At 41.8% G+C, this 22354-nt stretch overlaps 1 protein-coding gene across 1 annotated transcript in view; it reads right to left on the bottom strand.

The window, feature by feature from the left end:
• LOC124719043 (short neuropeptide F) overlaps window positions 1–22354 on the bottom strand; it is a 559557-nt gene that overhangs the window by 156960 nt on the left and 380243 nt on the right. Inside the window, exon 2 of the mRNA XM_047244715.1 lies at window positions 5520–5625. Coding sequence (XP_047100671.1) covers window positions 5520–5613 — 94 coding nt within the window. The 5' untranslated portion in view covers window positions 5614–5625. The remainder of the gene's footprint in view (window positions 1–5519; window positions 5626–22354) is intronic.

The raw sequence follows: 22354 nt of genomic DNA, 5'->3' as shown, positions 1-22354 counted from the left end.
TTGTGTAGCTAGTGTCAGCCCAAGGAAATTCTGCCCATCACATGTTTCATGCGTCAGTTTGTTTCCCACTTCAAGCAAAACGATTTTCAAATCGGAAGGTTATGTGCCCGTTCAACTGAACGCTATCGCGTTAGTCTAGTGCGATGTTCGTTTTACCGATATATGTTAACAGGAACAGCAGAACACGAGGAGCGCCCAGGTACTCCAGCAGCTACTGATCAGCGCGCTACTACATGGCGGTAGCAGAGAACGCAGATCAGGGAGGGGCTATCGTTGCTGGAGTAGTCGCTGTTCTTCGTGTTTCACTGTCTTTGTTAATACATACTGGTAAAGCGAATATCGCACTAGACTGATTTGGGGCCGTTCTATTGAATGAACACTGCAAATTTCACTTTAAAAATCACCGATGCTTTCCATCTACTTTGGGCGTCGCATGAAATCATGAGGAGCAGCATTGGTTTGGGCTGACTCCAGCTGCACCTTGCAGAAACGAAATTCACGCACACACACACACACACACACACACACACACACACACACACACACATACACACAAACACGCACACGCACGCACATTTTATATACAGGGTGTTTCACTAAATGTGTTTGTCTCTGTAAGTCACGAAGTAAACCGGCGACGGAAAAATTTATTGCGGTAGGTCAGCATAAGAAATTTTACACTGTCTGCGGAGCTATTGACATAGTTTACTGTGTTATTAGCTAAAGTTACAGCAAAAAGCTACAATTTTTAAAATGGAACAGTAGTCGTTTCTATCATGCACCGGGGTCAGTAACAGCAGCTGTGTATACATCAATTTAAATTACATTCCTATCTCTTTTAGTTTGACAGCTACAACCCTTCAAAGTTTCAGGGGCAGAAACCGCACACGCTGCGCATAACGCAGTGCGCCTTCTAAATGTGGTGCGGCCGAGTTGGAACGTCGCCAATGTCACGGAGTGAGGAGCTTGCTCGATGCGCTGTTAGACTGCCGACTGTCGCCGCGCACGGCCGAATACCCGACAGTTCGAGCCACTCAAACAAACGGGGCTCAATATACCACAGTTACCGACATCGGATGAAGACGGCATACACGAACGACGAGTACGTTGACATGTTGCTGATGCTCGGCGAGTGCCGACACGGTGCCACTGAAGCAGCCATGGCGTACGCCCTGAGGTATCCTAGGCGAAGAGCTCCGGCAGCCATTACGTTCTTACGTGCCGAACAACGACTTCGGGAAACAGGCAGCTTGGTGCAGCGCCGCAGTAACAGACGAAGAACTGCAAGAAGTGAGGAGACGGAGGTGTTTGTTTTAGCTGCAGTACGCCACGATCCTCATGTCAGCTTACGAGCCGTTGCTGCAGTCGCCGGTGTCGTCTCACATCTGTGTGGCGTATAGTAGACTGACACAGGTTTCACCCGTACCGCCTGTCACTGACCCAGGAGCTGCATGGGAACCATTTCCGTTAAGCCGGTATTACACTATCAAATTTCTTTGTCAAAGATTTGATCAAATATTCCGTCAAATATATTTGACAAAGATCTTTGACGTAGCGCTAGAAGGGGTATTACACTGTCATCAAATTTTTCGTCAAAGTTCAAGATGGCTGACAACAACTTGTCATTAAACGCAGTAGTTGCACGTACCGCAATTGCATTGTGTGCACATGCGGAAAAGAAATGGGGAAAAAAAAGGATCCATACATACGAGGTTGACTGTCTTAAATTCCTGTGATTACAACTTGATAATAAATTCAGTTGGGAGGAGCACACCACAGAACTGCAGAAATGCCTTAACAAATCTGTATTTGCAATTCAAGTGTTAGCAGACATAGGCAACATAAAAATGAAAATGCTTGCATACTGTCATTCCATAATGTCATATGGTATAATATTTTGGGGTAACTCTTCAAGTGAAACAAAAGTTTTCAGAGTCCAAAAGCGTGTAATACGAATTGTTTGTGGAGTAAATACACGGACATCCTGCAGAAACCTCTTCAAAGAACTGGGTATACTAACTACTTCCTCTCAGTATATTTACTCCTTAATGAAATTTGTCCTAAATAATATATCTCTTTTTTTTTCAACAAACAACGCAGTTCATACATACAATACCAGGAACAAAAATGATCTGCACAAGGACTTAAAAGCACTTACTTTAGTTCAAAAGGGTTCCACTACTCAGGAACACTCATCTTCAATAGTTTGCCAGCAAACATAAAAAATTTAGTTACCAATAAAGATCAGTCTAAAGGGAGCCTGACAGACTTACTAGTGGCCAACTCCTACTCCACTGATGAAAATTTTAATAGAAACAAATGATGTATTGTATTTATTGATACTATTAGTATTGTTATTTCAGCTTAAAAGAATTGACATGTTCCACATCCACGAGGATCTCCTCAGCACGGATCTATGGAACGAAAAACTAATCTAACCTGGGGGAAGCCGTGGGTTTTACGACGACACGTTAAAAGCATTCAACAAAACTTGTTACGTGAGCTTACAGTGGAAGACGTCAAGTCATACATCAATTACTTAAGAATGGATGAGCATACATTTCTGTATGTGCTCAGTGAAGTGTATCCTCATATCACAAAGCACAATATTCACTTAAGAACTGCTACATCTTCAGAAGACAGGCTCACTGCAACACTCCGATTCCTTGCTACAGGAAAGGGTTATGTTATGTTAGGTTAGGTTATGTTAGGTCAGGTCTCCAATCTTCGTAATCTATTTTTGTATTCAGCGTGCCTCACGTTGCAAAGCGTCTCATCAGCTTCATACATCTCTAATAATTTTGTAGTTGTCAGTAGACACCAATTGTATTTTCGGCAATGTTTATAAAAACACTACAGACGACAGAACGCTGCAACGATGCTAGCGCTCCACGTGGTAGCATGTAACATTGCAGTGAACAGAAGACAAGCGATTTCTTTGATCATATCTACAGCGAGGCCCTAGATTTGATCAAATATTGGACGACATTTGACAAAGTTCCTACTACACCATCAAATATCTTTGACAAAGATTTTTGACAAAGAAATTTGATAGTGTGATACCGGCCTTAGCAGCCGTGCACACCTGTTGTTCAGAATTGCTGTGCCAATGGCTCCGACTTCTGCAGCTGTTACCGACCGCCTGGAGCGCGGCGGATCACAGAGGCTTACACGAGCCTCTTGGAAGAACACACATCACGAGGGAATGTTGCTACGGTCCGTACTATCGTCCCCGTACAGGCCACGCATGTTCCTGCCTTTTGCCAGCAAATGTCAAACTACACTTCGCTGTTCTTCACGAGCTGACGACATACGCCCCAGTTTGCTTTGCAGTTCAGACAAAGCTTCAGATTATTTTAACTGAATCATTTTAAGTGAATCAACTGTGGGTTCTTGGTAAAAATTTGTAAATTAACGAAACAAACACTGTTTTTCTGCCTTCTTTCAAAATTTTTGTTATAGTTACTGCAGAGTCTAGTTTACGGGTGGTAAGCATATTACTTATTCCAAAGAAGATAAAGCAAAAATAAACATGTCAACTTCTTAATGTATCGATCCTTGGCATAACTAAAAGTTATTTCAAGGACCTTTTTTTTAAAAAAAATTGCACAATTCAGCAATTAAACTAACACGACTAAACATAATAAGGAATAAAGTTAAGCATGAGCGAGTTAGAAATTCTAGAAGTTAAAAAAAAAAAATCAGATGTGTATATCCGCACACCTATTATTAAATCAGCAAACCCAATTAATTATTCACCTCTTTTACATGATAATGGAACTGCTAGACAGAAGTAAAACTTTGGACCTCAATCCATGAAGCATAACTTTATTTCTTGGTATGTTTAGTCATGTCAGTCTAACAGCTGAATTCCATAATTCCATATGTACACTACTGGCCATTAAAATTGCTACGCCACGAAGATGACGTGCTATAGACGCGAAATTTAACCGACAGGAAGAAGATGCTGTGATATGCAAATGATTAGCTTTTCAGAGCATTCACACAAGGTTGGCGCCGGTGGCGACACCTACAACGTGCTGACATGAGGAAAGTTTCCAACCGATTTCTCATACACAAACAGCTGTTGACCGACGTTGCCTGGGGAAACGTTGCTGTGATGCATCGTGTAAGGAGGAGAAATGCGTACCATCACGTTTCCGACTTTGATAAAGCTCGGATTGTCTCCTATCGCGATTGCGGTTTATCGTATCGCGACATTGCTGCTCGCGTTGGTCGAGATACAATGACTGTTAGCAGAATATGAAATCGTTAGTTTCAGGAGGGTTATACGGAACGGCGTCCTGGATCCCAACAGCCTCGCAGTGAACGCACATTGGCAGTGTGTATTCGTCATCGCCATACTGGCGTATCACCCGGCGTGATGGTATAGGGTGCCATTGGTTACACGTCTCGGTCACCTCTTGTTCACATTGACGGCACTTTGAACAGTGGACGCTACATTTCGGATGTGTTACGACCCGTGGCTCTACCCTTTATTCGATCTCTGCGAAACCCTACATTTCAGCATGATAATGCACGCCCGAATTTTGCAGGTCCTGTACGGGCCTTTCTGGATACAGAAAATGCTCGATTTCTGCCCTCGCCAGCACATTCTCCAGATCTCTCACCAATTGAAAACGTCTGGTCAATGGTGGCCGAGCAACTGGCTCGTCACAATACGCCAGTCACTACTCTTGATGAACTGTGGTATCGCATTGAAGCTGTACGGGCAGCTGTACCTGTACACGCCATCCAAGCTCTCTTTGACTCAATGCCTAGGCGTATCAAGGCCGTTATTACGGCCAGAGGTGGTTGTTCTGGGTACTGATTTCTCAGGATCTATGCATGCAAATTGCGTGAAAATGTAATTACATGTCAGTTCTAGTATAATATATTTGTCCAATGAATACCCGTTTATCATCTGCATTTCTTCTTGGTGTAGCAATTTGAATGGCCAGTAGTGTAATTTGACAAAAACAGTTAATAAAAAAAAATGAAATGTCGTTGAAAAAATTTTACTTAAAGCCAAGGGTCGATATATTAAGGAATTTGTATTTGCACAATCATCATGTTTATCTTTGCTTTATTATCTCTGAAATCAGTAATGTACTTGAAAAAGGTCTTATATCCCGAAACCTAGGTTGTGCAGTTTGTTAAAACTCTGTGAAACAAAGCAAAAAAAGCAATATTTGATTAGTTAAACTTCAAATTACATTTCGCTAGAGCTATACATGAAAACAAAATACACTCTTTAGCGCGAACATCAAACCGTATCGTCGTGAAATTTTAACATTCCTGCTGCAATACCATGGTATAGATAAATTATTTTGCCTTATTGTACGATTCTCCCGCGTGTAATAAAAAGCGAGCAGCCCGCGAAACAATTTTGTGAAGGGGTGAGCCATTATAGCATCGATATTCCATTCCTGTGGTCCCGGTATTTATGCACAGCTGCCATTGCGGGGCGCCCGCATGCACGCAGGTAGGGCAGGGGTGGAGACCGCTCCGGTACTCACTGTCATAGTCTGGGTAGCTGGGAGCAGAGGCTGCCAAAGCGGCCACCAGGAGCAGCACCAGCGCCACCTTGCACACAGCGGACGTCGATGCCATCGCGATGAGTGCCTGCAACATAAACACGGCGGAGCGAGGTTAGCCAAAGTGCAATGTGAGCTGGAATCGCAACTTTTAAGGAGTTTTTATTTATTTTCTATTGTTTTACGGTTCCGTACCTCAATCGGTAACAACGGAACCACTATGGGATCACATTGTTGTCTGTCTGCCCGACTATTAAAAGACGTTTTTCTGAGGAACGGGTATACGTGTCAAGTTGAAATTTGTGTCACGTACTGAGCTCTGTCAGAGACGGCAAAGGAATTGGAAGAGCAGTTGAACGGAATGGACAGTGTCTTGAAAGGAGGATATAAGATGAACATCAACAAAAGCAAAACGAGGATAATGGAATGTAGTCGAATTAAGTCGGGTGATGCTGAGGGAATTAGATTAGGAAATGAGACACTTAAAGTAGTAAAGGAGTTTTGCTATTTGGGGAGCAAAATAACTGATGATGATCGAAGTAAAGAGGATATAAAATGTAGACTGGCAATGGCAAGGAAAGCGTTTCTGAAGAAGAGAAATTTGTTAACATCGAGTACAGATTTAAGCGCCAGGAAGTCGTTTCTGAAAGTATTCGTATGGAGTGTAGCCATGTAAGGAAGTGAAACATGGACGATAACTAGTTTGGACAAGAAGAGAATAGAAGCTTTCGAAATGTGGTGCTACAGAAGAATGCTGAAGATTAGATGGGTAGATCACATAACTAATGAGGAGGTATTGAATAGAATTGGGGAGGAGTTTGTGGTACAAATTGACAAGAAGAAGGGACCGGTTGGTAGGACACGTTCTGAGGCATCAAGGGATCACCAATTTAGTATTGGAGGGCAGCGTGGAGGGTAAAAATCGTAGAGGGAGGCCAAGAGATGAATACACTAAGCAGATTCAGAAGGATGTAGGTTGCAGTAGGTACTGGGAGATGAAGAAGCTTGCACAGGATATAGTAGCATGGAGAGCTGCATCAAACCAGTCTCATGACTGAAGACCACAACAATAATAACTGAGATCTATCCTTCCTTGGCGGTGTAAAACACTGACGCTTCTAACTCAATGCTGTCAGAAGATAAAGCCATTCATGTCACACATTTTGATACAAACCACTGAGCTAAACCTACAGGGAATAGAACCATGAATGTCGCAAGAATGAAGGCTTCACAGTACGACGAAAATCCGAATACTGTAAATTTTGTATCATATCACACAAAAAAAATATTTTGTATCTGACTGTGTGCCAGTCTGTCTGTTAAGACACTTTTTTCTGAGGAACGGCTGTATGTAGTAAGTTGAATTTATGTCACGTACTAATGCCTAGATCACTTGGCGGTGTAATAAACATTAGCTTCTAAGTCAGTGCAGTCAAAAGGTACGGCCGTCTAGGTCACGTATCTTGATACTCGCAAACTCGCTCATCAAAACCTATAGGGCACTTCCGATTGGTCTATAATGATGAAATTTTGCAAGAAGTAAGTGAAGGAAAGAAATCCGAAAACTGTTAATTTGTAATTATATCACATGAAAAAAAAAATTTCTTTTGTCATTTGTTACCTGGCGTCAAACTTGAAATTAAAACAAGCAGCAATTATGCATTCAGGGTGACTGTGTCGCAATGGTAATAATAATAATAATAATAATCAGGCAACGGGTGACTTTAGTGCTTATATGAGGTGTTCCGGAATTTATCCACACAGGAGCGATTCACATACAACTTGACACGCCATGCCTGCGTCCGGTAATCGCTCCTGGATACCTTGTGATAGATAAATTGCGAAACGCGACACGTGAGCAATAGAGTCATTCCTTGCCTGGTGTTTGGCTTTTACTATTGCGACCAAGTCGATGTGACTGTGGAACTATTGATTATTATCACAATGGCACCCGTGTGGGGTTGTTAGTACCCCCATCGGGCGCCTCCCCAGGTGGCGGATAGGGCAATGCCTCGTAGATATAGGTGGCACTGGGGAAATGAAATACCCAGGGCGGACCAAAAACTAACGGAATGCAGCGTCTGAACTCCTAGAGGAGCGGATACAAACACCGTCTGTTCTCCATGTTAGGAGCGGCTGAACACACACTCTGGAACTTACAATCCCAGTTTTAACCTCGGAATGGCCCAAAAAGCCATCTCCCCCCTGAATTTCAAACAACTATGCATGATGTCAATTTCTCTAGATAGAACTACTCCGAGAGGTAACCAATCCTCCGCCGCTAACAGCAGCGCAATCAGGCCTAAGGATTCTGGAGAGCCTGAAGCACCATGTCGTTCAAGAAATTCAAAATCCTCTAAACTGAAGAAAAACAACGTACATTTCTTTGGAACCCTAAATATTAACTCGCTCTTGAAGCCGGGAAAACTGAAGCAGCTCACCAAAGTCTTGAAGGTATATAAAATCCAAATATGTGCGCTGCAGGAAACCAGATTTACAGATGAAGATTTAATGGATTATGAAGGATAAAGGATATTTAAAGGAAAGAAAGGCTGGAACCCATGTGGAAGAGGCCTTCCCCACCTTGGAACAGGCTTCATCGTGAAATCTAACTGGGTAAACTCAATAACCGACTGCCAGTCACCTAATGAACGCTTGTCTTTTCTCACATTCCGCGCCCTAAATAAAACCTATACACTTATTAATTGCCACCCACCCATCAACAATGACAATAAGAAAAACCCTCAGAAAGTAGATACATATTGGGAATCTCTACACCACGAACTTTCTAAAATCCCAACATCAAATGTGAAAATAATGTTTGGGGACTTCAATGCACAAACAGGCCAAGAAAAAAAATACAAAAAAACAGTAGGAAACTACCCGGCTCACAAAAGGACAAACAGAAATGGAGAAAGATTAATAGAACTATGCAAGGGTCATAACTTAAAATTAATGTCTACAAATTTCAAAAAACCTCCTAAGAAACAGAAAACATGGAAATCACCAAACACAAGTATTGGAGAGTTCCAGATAGATCACATAGCTATCACACACTATAATCAAAAAGAAATAATGAATGTGAGAGTTCGGAAAGGGGCAAACATTGTAACTGACCACTACTTATCGACAATCAAATTAAATTTCATACCACAAAGAAAGAAACAAATACAAAACAGGAAAACTCAAAAGATAGATGCAAACATCTTGAAAGAGAAAAGAGAAGAATTCTGTCAAAACATAGTTATATGTTCGGATAAATGGGAAGATATAAAAGAAGGAATGATAAGATCTGCACAAGAAGTCGCAAAAATGAAAAAGAGAAAGAAACACGAATGGTGGGATGAGATAAGTGAGGAAGCAATAGAACAAAGGATGAAGGCATGGAAGAAATGGCACTCAACCAAAAGTGATAAGGACTACCTGGAGTTCAAACAGCAAAGATCTTCTACAGCAAAACTCATTAGATCAGTAAAAAGACTATTTGAAAAGAACCAACTTATACAAATGGATAAAGATTTTAAGAGAAACAATAACAGATCCTTTTACAGCACATTCAGACAGAAACTACAAAAATATGTAGCACCAAATCTGTGTTTTAAAGATACCAGTGGAAAACTGGCAATGAATAATGAAGAAAATTGTGAAATATTAGCAAAATATTTTGAACAACTCCTCAACTGTCAGGAACCTATTGAAAAATTACCAGCCAACACCCCAAACACAGTAAACAATAATTCTGAACCCCCATGCCTCATAGAAATCAGAGAAATCATTAAAAACCTTAAGAATAATAAAGCACCAGGGGAAGACATGATAATTGCAGAAATGTGGAAAAGTGTGGATAATACAACTCAAGAAAAACTACTGGGAATAATCAATGAGATTTGGAGAACGGAACGTATACTGGAAGAATGGAAAACTGCATTAATCCACCCCATCTTCAAGAAAGAGGATAAAACCGATGCAAATAACTACAGAGGGATATCTTTACTTCCGGTAACGTATAAAATTCTATCTAAGGCCCTACAAAACAGATTGGAGAAACAACTTGATCAAGAAATTGGTGAATACCAAGCAGGCGTTAGGAAGGGAAGATCTTGTGTGGAGCAAATTTTAAACTTGAAGTTAATTATTAAATATAGACGATTAAGAGGAAAAGACATCTTTATCACGTTTGTTGACTTCAAGAAGGCGTACGACTCCGTTGACAGAACAACCTTGGTTAACATCCTTAGGGAGTTTGGAGCAGACAAGAAAACAGTCGCAATCGTCAAAGAAACTCTTACGGATACCTATGCAAAAGTAAAGTTCCGTGGTGAGGTATCCAGACCATTCAAAATCAGAACAGGATTAAGACAAGGAGATGGGTTGTCACCTACCCTATTCAACTGTGTGTTAGAAAAAGTTATTAGAGAGTGGAGGAAGAAAACGACTGAAGAAGGAATACAAAAAATCAGATTAGGAAGAATAAAGGATGGATTAGAAGTAGATTGCCTCGCTTTTGCTGATGACTTAGCGATTCTGGCAGGAAGTTTGGAAGAAGCAGTCTAACAGATCAATATTCTGAATGAAACAGCAGAAAAAGCAGGACTGAAAATCTCCTTTGAAAAGACAGAGAACCTAACCAATGTAAAAGAGGCACCGAACAATATGATTACAAAGTATGGCCAGATAAAGAAGGTTTCTAATTTCAAATATTTAGGGGAAATCATCCAGCCCAATGCTTCAGATAAAGAAGGAAATAAAACAAGAACAAGAAAAATGGAAATGGCATTCCAGCTAACAAAGAATGTGTAAAACAAGAAGTCAGTATCAATTAACGCAAAAATAAGGCACTACAACACTGTGATTAAGCCAGAGTGTCTGTATGCATCTGAATGTTTAGCAATGAACACTAACAAGGAAATGGAAGCTATAGCAAAAAAGGAGCGAAAAATCATTAGAAGAGTGCTTGGGCCGAGGTTTGAGAATGGGACTTGGAAGCTTAGAAGTAATAGAGAAGTGTATGACAAAATTGAGAAAGTGGGAGATACTATGAGGAAGAGAAGAGTAACCTTTTACGCCCATTTGAAAAGAATGAATGATGAAAGGCTGACAAAGAAAATATTCATGTTTTTTGACAAGAACCCCAGAATCCAAATTACCTGGTTCAAAGAAGTCAAAGCAGGCTTAGAGGAGATGGGTATAGGAGAAGATGATATAACCAACAGAGACTTAATGAGAGACAAAATTCAACATTTTGAAGGATTTGAAGTGAAGAAGAGAAGAACTGGAGGAACAGTGTGGACAGAAGACCGAAGGGAGCAGCACAGAGAGAGGATGAAGACATATTGGCAGAAGAGAAAAGAGGAGGTGCGCAGTAGGAGAAATGTACATTGAAAAATAGTTGTTTAACGCGGTCCCTAGACGGCCAAAATCGGAATAAAAAAAAAATGGCACCCGACTCGTGCGAGACTTTATGTCACATTTGTATTACTGAAATTGGACGAAACGGCTATCTCAGTGCGCCAGTCCTAATCTTATCTTGCCAGTTTTTACTTTTATTTTTTGTGATTCCGTACAGCTCTCCACGGAAGCTGTCCAGTGCAAGTCACTCCAGCTCTGCATAATTAGTGATACAAATTTTCCGTCACATCTTGACAAGTTTTGAAAGTGGTGCAACTGGCAGACGGAGTTCCAGTCACTATGAAAAAAATGCTTATCATCCTGTTTTTCGGAAAGTAATAGGTGAAAAAATTGATTTCTTCACATCTTAAAGTCTGTCATCTTAACTCATAAAAGTATCCGAATTTCTTTTTGCTACCTGTCATGCTAAACGTTAAGTTAAACATTGCACGTAATTTCAAAGAATTCGCTGATACAAAACGCATTGCGTAAACTTTTCATACGGTTGATTTTAGCTCGTACGTTGCTGTGAATGAAATGAAAATAAGATATCCAATTTTATTTAAAACTGAGAGCAGAATGGTATCGCATTTCGTTCTCGAGTTACTGCGTTTTATATCCGACGGAAGATCGCGCGCGACGCCGAAATTCAACTCCTTGCTCATATGGTCATAACGATCGTCATATCTCTAAAACAGTTCAAGATACGGAAACGAGATTTTTTGCAAATGTTAGCACGCAGAGAGGCTCATATGTTTTATGGTAAATACTCGAAACTATTTTATTTGGCGAGATCTGGAAGTAACTCGTCTGCAGTAGTTAGAGGTTGGCGGTTCATGACGTATTCAGACGTCCATAGCACTGCACGAAAACACGAGCGCGTTCACAGCATCTGCCGAACAGTGTAGCAGGACTTGTGTACAGCAGCAAAAGGGTTAGTAATTCACAACTGGAATCAGTCAACACATACAAATACATGTACATAGCAATTTGTAAGGATCTGAAATGCAACAATCACATAGGCTCAGACGTCCGTAAGCATGGAGACAGACTCTGGGTCATTAACAGCATACTGGGAAAATTCAGCCAGTCTACAAAGCAGACTGCTTGCCAAACACTCATGTGTCACATCTTAGAAAATCCGTAAAATGAGTACGACCTGTACCAAATGCGACTAGCGTGTGATATCGAATTTGTACAAAGAAGGCAGGAGAAATGTTTAGAGGTTTGTGTGACTCACCAGGGAGCTTCATGGAGATTCTGAAGAATATGAATGACGGAATAGATCGGAATAGACGCCTTTTTACATACTTTTAATAACCAGTAAGACACTATCTCATCAAAAGTATTCTGGGTTCTTATTACTGGACATTAGTCCGCCCGGCTAGCCGTGCGGTCAAACGCGCTGCTTCCCGAGCGGGAAGGCGTGCCGGTCCCGGGCACGAATCCGCCCGGCGCATTAGTGTCGAGGTCCGGTGTGTTGGCCAGTCTGTGGATGGTTTTTAAGGCTGTGTTCTATCTGCCTCGGCGAACGCGGGCTGGTTCCCCTTATTCCGCCTCAGTTACACTATGTCAGCGATTGCTGTGCAAACACTGTCTCCACGTACGCGTACACCATAATTAGTCTACCACGCAAACGTGTAGGGTTACACTCGTCTGGTATGAGACGTTCCTGGAGGGGGGGAGGGGGGGGGGGTCCACTGGGGGCCGAACCGCACAACAATAACCCTGGGTTCAGTGTGGGGCGGTGGTGGGGTGGGTGGACTGCTGTGGCCTGTTGTGGGGTTGTCAATAACACTGAGGGCTACGGCGGGACGAAGCCTCTCCGTCGTTTCTAGGTCCCCAATTCAATACACAATACACACACTGGACATTAATACGGGCTCTGGCTAGCCTTTGCGTTTATGACTGCTTGAACTCTACTGAGCACACTTTCAATAGAGTGTCCTCATGTCTGTGGAGAAATGCCAGCCCGTTATTTCACAAGAGCCGAAACCGAAGAACGTAGCGATGTTGGACACTGGGACCTGGAGCGTAGTTGACGTCCTAACTCATACCAAAGATGTTCCATTAGGTTCAAATCAGGACTCTGGGCAGGCCAGTCCATTTCAGGAATGTCATTGTCCTCGAACCATTGCAGCACAGATTGCTGCTTTATGAGAGAGTGCACTGTCGTGCTCATACAAGTATCCATCGTCTCTGTTCCGTTCCTCTATTGTAATCAGGGCGGGTGCTGTAAAATTTGTCCGCATCCTTCCGTATTTAGCGTTTTCGTAGGTGCACTAAGGAGCCCACACTCTGACCATGACAAACGCCTCCATACCGTGTTCAGGTTGTTTTGAGCTGCGTGGTAGTTCGTTATACTTCGCCTCATGCACCAAACGCTTAAATAATTTGTCACTTGAATACTCCTTTTATAACACGTTTTTATACGTAGTGAAAATTGCTTACTGAGTACTGGGTCGCCCGTTAAGTATTATTAACCAGGCTCCAGCTAGTCTATGCCCTGAACCCGTTTGCCTTCTTCCTCCGACTTGGCTCAGACTTTGCCTCCTTACAGGCTGCAAACAAAGCAGCTGAAAATTAACTTCTCGTTTTCATTCACTCCACCTTCTTATATTATCTTCGAAATACAAGTCAATACATGACGAATGACGACAGCTAGCAACTTACGTACATAACAGATCTGATATTCAACTTGATAATTAACAGTTGCAATACATTTATTATCTTTCACATTTCGGGTTCTTGGATTTCATGGAGGTCTTTCTTCCTCACCGCCCGCTCCGTGGAACTCCTGTCTCCACCCCAGCAGGTGTGGTCGTCTGACTGCTACCCACTTCCGTGCAGTCACTGGATCGTTAGCTTGGTGTCAGCAACTACGATTTAAAACACTTCCCAACACTGAGGTGCCCCCCACTTATCGACTACTCTGCCACAAACATACTTTCTCTGAAATCGAATGCCGGCCGGAGTGGCCGTGCGGTTCTAGGCGCTACAGTCTGGGACCGAGCGACCGCTGCGGTCGCAGGTCCGAATCCTGCCTCGGGCATGGATGTGTGTGATGTCCTTAGGTTAGTTAGGTTTAACTAGTTCTAGGTGACTGATGACCTCAGAAGTTAAGTCGCATAGTGCTCAGACCATTTGAACCATTTGAAATCGGATATTGGATTCTAAGTCGTATCCAGTGGCAGATATAGACATATGTAGACTCAGATCACATTTTAGGAATGATGAAAAGCAGACTGAAGCTTAAGACAATGGTCCAGAAGAAACAGTGTGGATGGAAGTGGATAATGAATGTAAGATTTTAAAGTTCTGGCGAATGATGAGACGCGTTTGAAATTCGCTAAGGGTATGGATACTGCAGTAAAGTTTATCAGACTAGGCAGCTCAGGTCAAGAGGAGTAGACATCTATAAAAAGGGCAATTATTATTTTTTAACAGAAAAACATATTTACAAGGAGAGATCCTGGGCAACAGAAGAAGTACTACAACTGATCGATGAAAGATACAAGTTTAAAAAGATTGCAGGTATACTGCGATGTAAATCACTTAGGAATGAAATAAATTGGAAGTGCGGTGCAACCAAGCCGAAATGACTGCATGAAAAACTTGAAGGAGTCGAAAAAGAGATGATTGTCGGAAGGAGTGACTCAGCATATAGAAAAAGTCAAAACAGCGACTGGTGAAATAAAAGCAGGGGTGGTAACATTAAGGGTGGATTGCGAGTTCCACTGTTAAAAGTAGAGGAGAGAGCAGACAGTGGAACGAACACATTGAAGGCCTGTATGTGAGGGACGAGTTGTATAACGACGTAATACATGAAAAAATTGGAGTCGATATGGAACAAAGGGGGATTTCAGTATTGAAATTTAGACATGCTTTCAGTAACTAAAAACCAGGTAAGACAGAAGGGATACATACACACACTTTTAAGTAACATTTCTCTGTATGTATGTATAAATGTCTCAAGATGATCAGAACATGTTCGAAACGCGTTGTATTAGGTTAGATTAAAAAAGTGACTGGTAGCAGAAATTGGAAATAAGTAATGATCCCACACAGTAACGGTTCACAAACATAGCCATTATGGACCAATAAGACTGGAGATCAAGAAGAACACAAAGTTGGAGAATTCTGCTACCTTAGAAGGAAGGTACGTCACGGTGGAAGAAGAAAGGAGGACACAAAAGGCAGAGAAGCCCAGGCAAAAAGAGAAACCCACTGGTCTCAAACAAAGGTCTTAATTTGAGGAAAAGAATTCTAAGAATGTACTTTTGGAGCACAGCGTTGGGTGGTAGTTAATCATGACCTGTGGGAAAGCTGGAACGGAAGAGAATCGAGGCGCTTGAGATGTGGTGCTACAGAATAAAGTCGAAAATTACGTGGGCTGTTGAGATAATGAATGAGGAGGTTCTCTGTAGAATCGGCGAAGAAAGGGGTGTACGGAAAACTCTTACAAAAAGAGGGGACTCTGACGAAAAGGGGGGACAGCATGATACGACACGTCTTAATGCATCGGGAAATAACTTTGTGGTACTAGAGAGATCTGTACAGGGTAACAGCTGTAGAGGGAGACTGAGAATGGAATACATCAAGCAAATGATTAAGGGTGTAGGTTGCAAGAGCTACTCTGAGATGAAGAGGTTGACACAGGAGAGGAATTCGTGGGGAGCCGCTTCGAACCAGTCAGAAGACTGAAGACCCAGAGAACCGGTTGGGTAAAAAGTGGAATGTAAACTCTTGATTAGCTCGTTCTTTCACATCAGGGTAAAGAATGAAATGTGCTAAAGACAACAACAACAACAACAAAAGTTGATGGTACAATTCTGGAGGCACATTAAGTAATATAGTGTCTGCAAAATGTCTTAGGTACAGTGTTATCAGTAAGAAAGTAATTCAATTTCACTATACACTGAAGCGCCACAGAAATTCGTAATGGCATGCATATTCAAATACAGAGATATGTAAACACGCAGGGTACAGCCCTGCGGTTGACAACGCCTCTATAAGACAAGTGTCTGGCGCAGTTGTTAGAACGGTCACTAATGCTACAATGGCAGGATGGCAAGAGTTGAATGAGTTTGAACATGATGTTATAGTCGGCGCACGAGCGATGGGACACAGCATTTCGGAAGTGGCGACGAAGTGGGGATTTTCCCATTCCGTGCATATCAGGAATCAGGTAAAACATCAAATCTTCGACATCGATGCGGCCGGAAAAAGGTCCTGCAAGAATGGATTCAACGCCGACCTAAGAGAATCGCTCAACGTGACAGAAGTGCAACCCTTCCTCAAATTTCTGCAGATTTCAATGCTGGGCCATCAATAACGGTCAGCGTGCGAACCATTCAACGAAACTTCATCGATACGGGCTTTGGCAGCTGAAGGCACACTAGTGTACCCTTGATGACTGCCTGATGACTGCCTTGATGACTCGTCTGGGCCCGTCAGCACAGACGTTGGACTGTTGATGACTGGAAACGTGTTGCCTGGTCGGACGATCTCGTTTCAAATTGTATCGAGCGGGTGGACGTGTATGGGTATGTAGATAACCTCATGAACCCATGGACGCTGTATATCAGCGGGTGACTGCTGAAGCTGTTGGAGGCTCTGTAATGGTGTGGGGTGCGTGCAGTTGGAGTGAATGGGACCCCTGATACGTCTAGATAAGACCCTGGCAGGTGACACTTACGTAAGCATCCTGTCTGATCACCCGTCTCCATCCATGGCCACTGTGCATTCCGACGGACGTGTACAATTCCAGCAGGACAATGCGACACCTAAAACGTGGTAATATATAGGTATACGATAAAAGTAAAAGCTAATCACTAACTTACAGAGAATTTTTACTCTTACTGGTTACATGATGTTGTGGAGGCACATTAAATATGTAGCAGTAAGGTACAAACGAAGATCGAATTCATCTTTATTTTAATAAAACCACAAAATATGGTGCTGGCTGTCATTAGAAAGTGCTTCACAGATGCAACACCCCACACGTCTATAATATCTAAAGAGTGGCTCCAGGAACACTCTTCTGAGTTTAAACACTTCCTGTGGCCACCAAACTCCCGAGACTTGAACATTAATTAGAGTATCTGGGATGGCTTGCAACGTGCTGTTCAGAAGAGATCTCCACCCCCTTGTACGGATTGCAGGATTCATGGTGTCAGTTCCCTCCAGCACTACTTCAGACATTAGTCAAGTCCATCCCACGTCGTGTTGCGGCACTTCTGCGTGCTCGTTGGCGCCCTATACGATATTAGTCAGGGTACCAGTTTCTTTGGCTCATCAGTGTGTGAACAGGGAAAAATGTAGTAAGGGATAAAGTTGTTTCCGTTGTGGCTGAGCGACAGAGTGAAATAGTTCGGTAAAAGTTTGAAATTATTTGTAGAGTCTAAGTGCTCTCATTGTCAAATACTGGACGAATATATTCTGGATAATTTACGCGCTACGAGTTACGTTGTTGCAGATAAAGACACAGTTTCTAATAATAATAATAATAGCTGACGTATTCTACTTTACACAAGATTATATCTCTCAATAAGGAGGTTATGACAGCATTTTCAGTTTTTTAATTCGGTCAAAAAGTAAGCCTGTATAAGATATCGAAAATCAGAGTTTTGTTATCCTTGGAAATCGTCAAATAGGCCGACTGCGGCAGGGATTGTGATTGTGGTTATCCGTGTACTAATACAGACAGTTGTTAGGTATGCTACCGAGAGAACGCAGCAAATGCAGGACAATCATCACGTAACGCTTCTATACTTTATAAACTGCGTCTCCCATTAACTAATGGAAATTGGAAACTTCTATGCAAATACATAGTCATCCGCTCGCGACCCACTGCCTGTGATGTTACTGCTGCCTCATTTGGCGAACAGTCGACATGGAGGACTTTTCCAGGCGACCTGAACGCCAGCCCATGCGATTACAAAACCAGAAAGTACAGTCGGCGGTGCTCCCAGTCGTAACATTACTGCGTGCGGTTAGCGTTTCCACGTTCAGTTGTCCGTGTGTAAGCCCCAGTGTCGACATAAATTCATGATCGAACACAACAGCCATCTGGGTATGGGTGTGAGCAATCAACATGGAGGCCGACGAATGCAAAGTGTGCATAAGTGTACTACCCTCTCGCGTCCTACATTTTCCTCGACTGAAGAGACATTGGCACGATGTCAGTTCACTAGTTGCATCTGTGAAGCACTTTCTAATGAGGCCAGCACCATATTTTGTGGATTTATTAAAATAAAGAACGAATTTGATCTTCGTTTGTACCTTACTGCTACATATATAATGTGTCACCACAACATTATGTAACCAGTAAGGGTAAAAATTCTCCGTAAGCTAGTGATTAGCTTTTACTTTTATCGTATACATGCATATTACTACATTTTAGGTGTTAAATCATAGATCCTCCAGAAGAAGACGTTTTTAAAGACTTCGTAACCTAGGCCTAGGCTATTTCAATAAACGTTGTGCTACTACAGTTGATTTGGCTGTTTTTCACCTTTTCCTCACGAAGAATGACTTTATTTCTGAGTTAATCATTTATGTACGAAAGTGGCCTTCAAGCTACGGTATTACCACTTATCATGTGTGGTGACTTTGAATTCATGTCGTGGTTAGCCCTGTTATTAAATACGTGTGCTCCATTTAAGTAGGTGCAGTTGGGTATGGAAATTGGTTAGGGACAGGTAGTTGATAGTTGCAGAATCTTGGCCCTGTTTTGATGTTAGCAGCGATTATCAGGCTTTATGAATGCCTGTGACATTTGCGGTCGTGAAACTTTTTTATGACTGTTTGGACTGTGCGGTGAAATAAACATGAAAAATAAACAGTCAAAACCGTATGTGCATGTAATGCATTTCCAACCACTAAAACGAATCTCGGGATTTCGGAAATAGGTCTAAGTAAAACTGTGGTCCAGCAACACAAATGGAAGTTAATTTTCATGTTTAATGTTTGTATTAGAATTAACAACACCTTTTAGCTGACAACTTATTCTTTACATAATGTCAAGATTGTGTTGGTATCCGGATAATCTTTACATAACTCCAAGATGGTATAGGTATAATAATAAAGAACTCAATATATTTTTAATTCATTAGTTAAGATTACTGTCAAAGGTACATGTAACTTTTTATTGGTAGGGGTTTTGAACATTTTCGTTCATTCTCAAACCATTACCTACATTGAAAGCTACAATTTTATTGACAAAAAATGAAGTACAAAAGTTTCAGACGTATTGTGTGCACAGATTATGGTAGTGGAAAACACTTTTTATGATGACGTACTAGTAATTAAAAAAAGCAATGCGACAATGTCTGACGCCTTTATCGGTACACTATCCATGTATTTAGTTCCAACATTATGATCTCTAGAGAGACAGAGCGTATGAACACATACCTAATACCGATGGCGCCAGTCAATTTTTTCCGCTTAAACAACTAAATACGTCTATGGACTTTTGAATGTAGCAAGACAAGTGTAACACAGTCAGATAAAAATTGCTAATTAATCTGATACAGATACAAATGTATTATCTATAGTCAAACATTAAAAATGGAGGTATATCATAAAAGATTTATTGAGCTACTGCAATCCGTGCATACAAGTTGTTTGCAAATTTTCTATGTCATGTTTTGTTAATAAAACTGTACCTTCTAATGCAGGTAATGGTTTGAGGATGAACGAAAATGTTCGAAGCTAATGATAAATAGAATATTATATGAAACTCTGACGAAAACCATAATTAATAAAATACTAACTTATTTTTTATTGTATCCGCAGAAGTAATAACATTCCTAGAAATAAGGGGATTATAAAAAAGTACCACGTTCCTGCAGGAGGTAGTATTGGTGAATACTAGAAGAAAGGTTCCTGTACTGATGTTGAGATATGCGGCAATCTGTCCTCGCGTTCGCATCTTTCTGTTACGTAGACGTAGCCACTATCGACAATATTTCACTCCTGTACCATTCATCTTGACACGTTCTTCAGCATTTTTCGCAGTGAATTGGGGCCTCTTTCAAACAACAGTGGCTCAGTTTGGATCGCATTGCATAAATTGCTCTCGCTCTTCTGTGACGCAACAGGGAGTCATTTACACACGACCTATTCGACCAATCCTTCGCTAGTTTAACGTTGCGGTTAGCTACTGTCGCACTATCCATAGAAAATGGGATGGTACCCCATCGCACATAAACAACAGTCGCTGCAATTGTACAAGAGTAACGTTCTCCAATGGCACTGGTTATTCGTCGCGTAGATATTGGCGATACACTGCACCCGTTAATACGTTTTGTAAAGTGAATGGCCGTAGGAGTCTGTCGGCAACAATTCTGCCAATACAATGACGATGAAGTGATCCTGATATCTAAATCCATGACTGCTGGAGAATTTGCATTTATCTACAAGGGCGTATTATAATAATTTACTATGCCATATCTCGTGAACCCTGCCAGATCTGTCAATAGTACACATTACTCCCCACAGTTAAAAGCTACCATAGGCAGTCAGTAGCGGTTTCCTGACATATAATTATAGGAACTTTTCTTTCAGTTTCAATACCCTGTAGAACTAACCAATGAGAAATTAGAGTTCATGTTATGTGCCCATTGACACCACTTCCAAACTTATGTAAAACTTAAATATAGATTACTAAAAAACCCTACATCATCGACTTCATCTAATCAAATTTCTCACTCCTCGCAATGACACACACACACACACACACACACACACACACACACACACACACACACACACACACACAACAACAACAACAAGAAAACGAGAAAGTGAAATCCATACAACAGCCACAATACATCTAAAGAGACGATAGGAAAGCGCACCACGACAGTTGGCAATACTACAGTTAGTAAACACACAGAATTCCTCTAAACACACTGTTAAAAACGCAAAGTACGTTTGCTAAATGTGCACACAAATTTTAAGAACAGATTTTCGGATACCAAAATTTACGCGAGCATACACGTCTTTTAAAATTCTGCAAAGTACTGATGTCAAAGATATGGACCTACACTATGTGCGTGTGTTCGACGACTTTCCTTGGAAATGATCTACGCAATTTTTCAATCTCTATGAACTCTTCGCTTCTCCAACGATCCACGGAAGATTGCTAATAGAATAGGATCAAGTTCTTTCGCATACTCCGGTTAGAATCGTACAGGCATCCTACAAGACGAGTCACCTTTCCTCAAATGGCTCTGAGCACTATGGGACTTAACATCTATGGTCATCAGTCCCCTAGAACTTAGAACTATTCAAACCTAACTAACCTAAGGACATCACACACATCTATGCCCGAGGCAGGATTCGAACCTGCGACCGCAGCAGTCGCGCGGCTCCGGACTGAGCGCCTAGAACCGCTAGACCACCGCGGCCGGCCACCTTTCCTCCGTTGACACGTTATACTTCATATATTCTGGGCCATCGATACTTGTTGCTATATGAATAATTTTTAATTACATGCGACTGCTGAAAACAGATATCCTGTACGATCTTCCTCAGTAAAACGAGGTAAAAAAAAAGGAATTAAGTATTTCGGCCTTTTCTTTGTTATCCTCCGTTCCCATTCCATTACGGCCACAGTGTGTGTGGACAGATGGTCTAACAATATGAAACAACTACAACCTATTCCATCGAAGCAAATTTGCGAAAAAGAGCAACGAATTCGTAAGAGGCACAAAAAAATTTGACACTTAGAGTAACTTGTACCCTCAGAGAATGCAACCTCATCTGCATGTGAAATTCACGAATACACAAGAATATGTCTGGTAAAATGGAGGATATCTTTAATAGGACTATTAATGTATACTCTAAGGAAAAAAAGGACTCACTGTGAATAAATTAGCCGAATAGGACGGAAATCGGTAGATGTGATGTACATGTACAGACAAATAAATGACTACAATTGGAAAAGTCGGATGATTTATTCAAGAGAAACAGCTTCACAAACTGAGCAAGTCAACAACGTGTTGGTCCACCGCTGGCCCTTATGCAAACAGTTACTTGGCTTGGCCTTGATTGACAGAACTGTTGGGTGTTATCCAGAGGGATATCGTGCCAAATTCTGCCCACCTGGCGTGTTACGTCATGGAAATCCCGAGCTGGTTTGAGGGCGCTGTCTGTAATGCTCCAGACGTTCTCAATTGGAGAGAGATCCGACGGCCTTAACGGCCAAGGTAGTGTTTGGCAGGCACGAAGACAAGCATTTGAAATTTTCGCCGTGTGAGGGGCGGGCATTATCTTGTTGAAATGCAGATGCAGGATGGTTTGGCACGGAGTATACCAAAACAGTGCGTAGAATATCGTCGACTTAGCGCTGTCTTGTAATGGCGTCGCAGATGACAAAAAAAAGTGGCAGTCCTGGTTTTCGGGCTGTATGGCGCGTAACA

The sequence above is a fragment of the Schistocerca piceifrons genome, chromosome 10 (genome assembly GCF_021461385.2).
Source record: "Schistocerca piceifrons isolate TAMUIC-IGC-003096 chromosome 10, iqSchPice1.1, whole genome shotgun sequence".
Classification (NCBI taxonomy): domain Eukaryota; kingdom Metazoa; phylum Arthropoda; class Insecta; order Orthoptera; family Acrididae; genus Schistocerca; species Schistocerca piceifrons.
The sequence above is the reverse complement of the archived record's forward strand: the minus strand, read 5'-3'. Positions and strand labels throughout refer to the sequence as shown.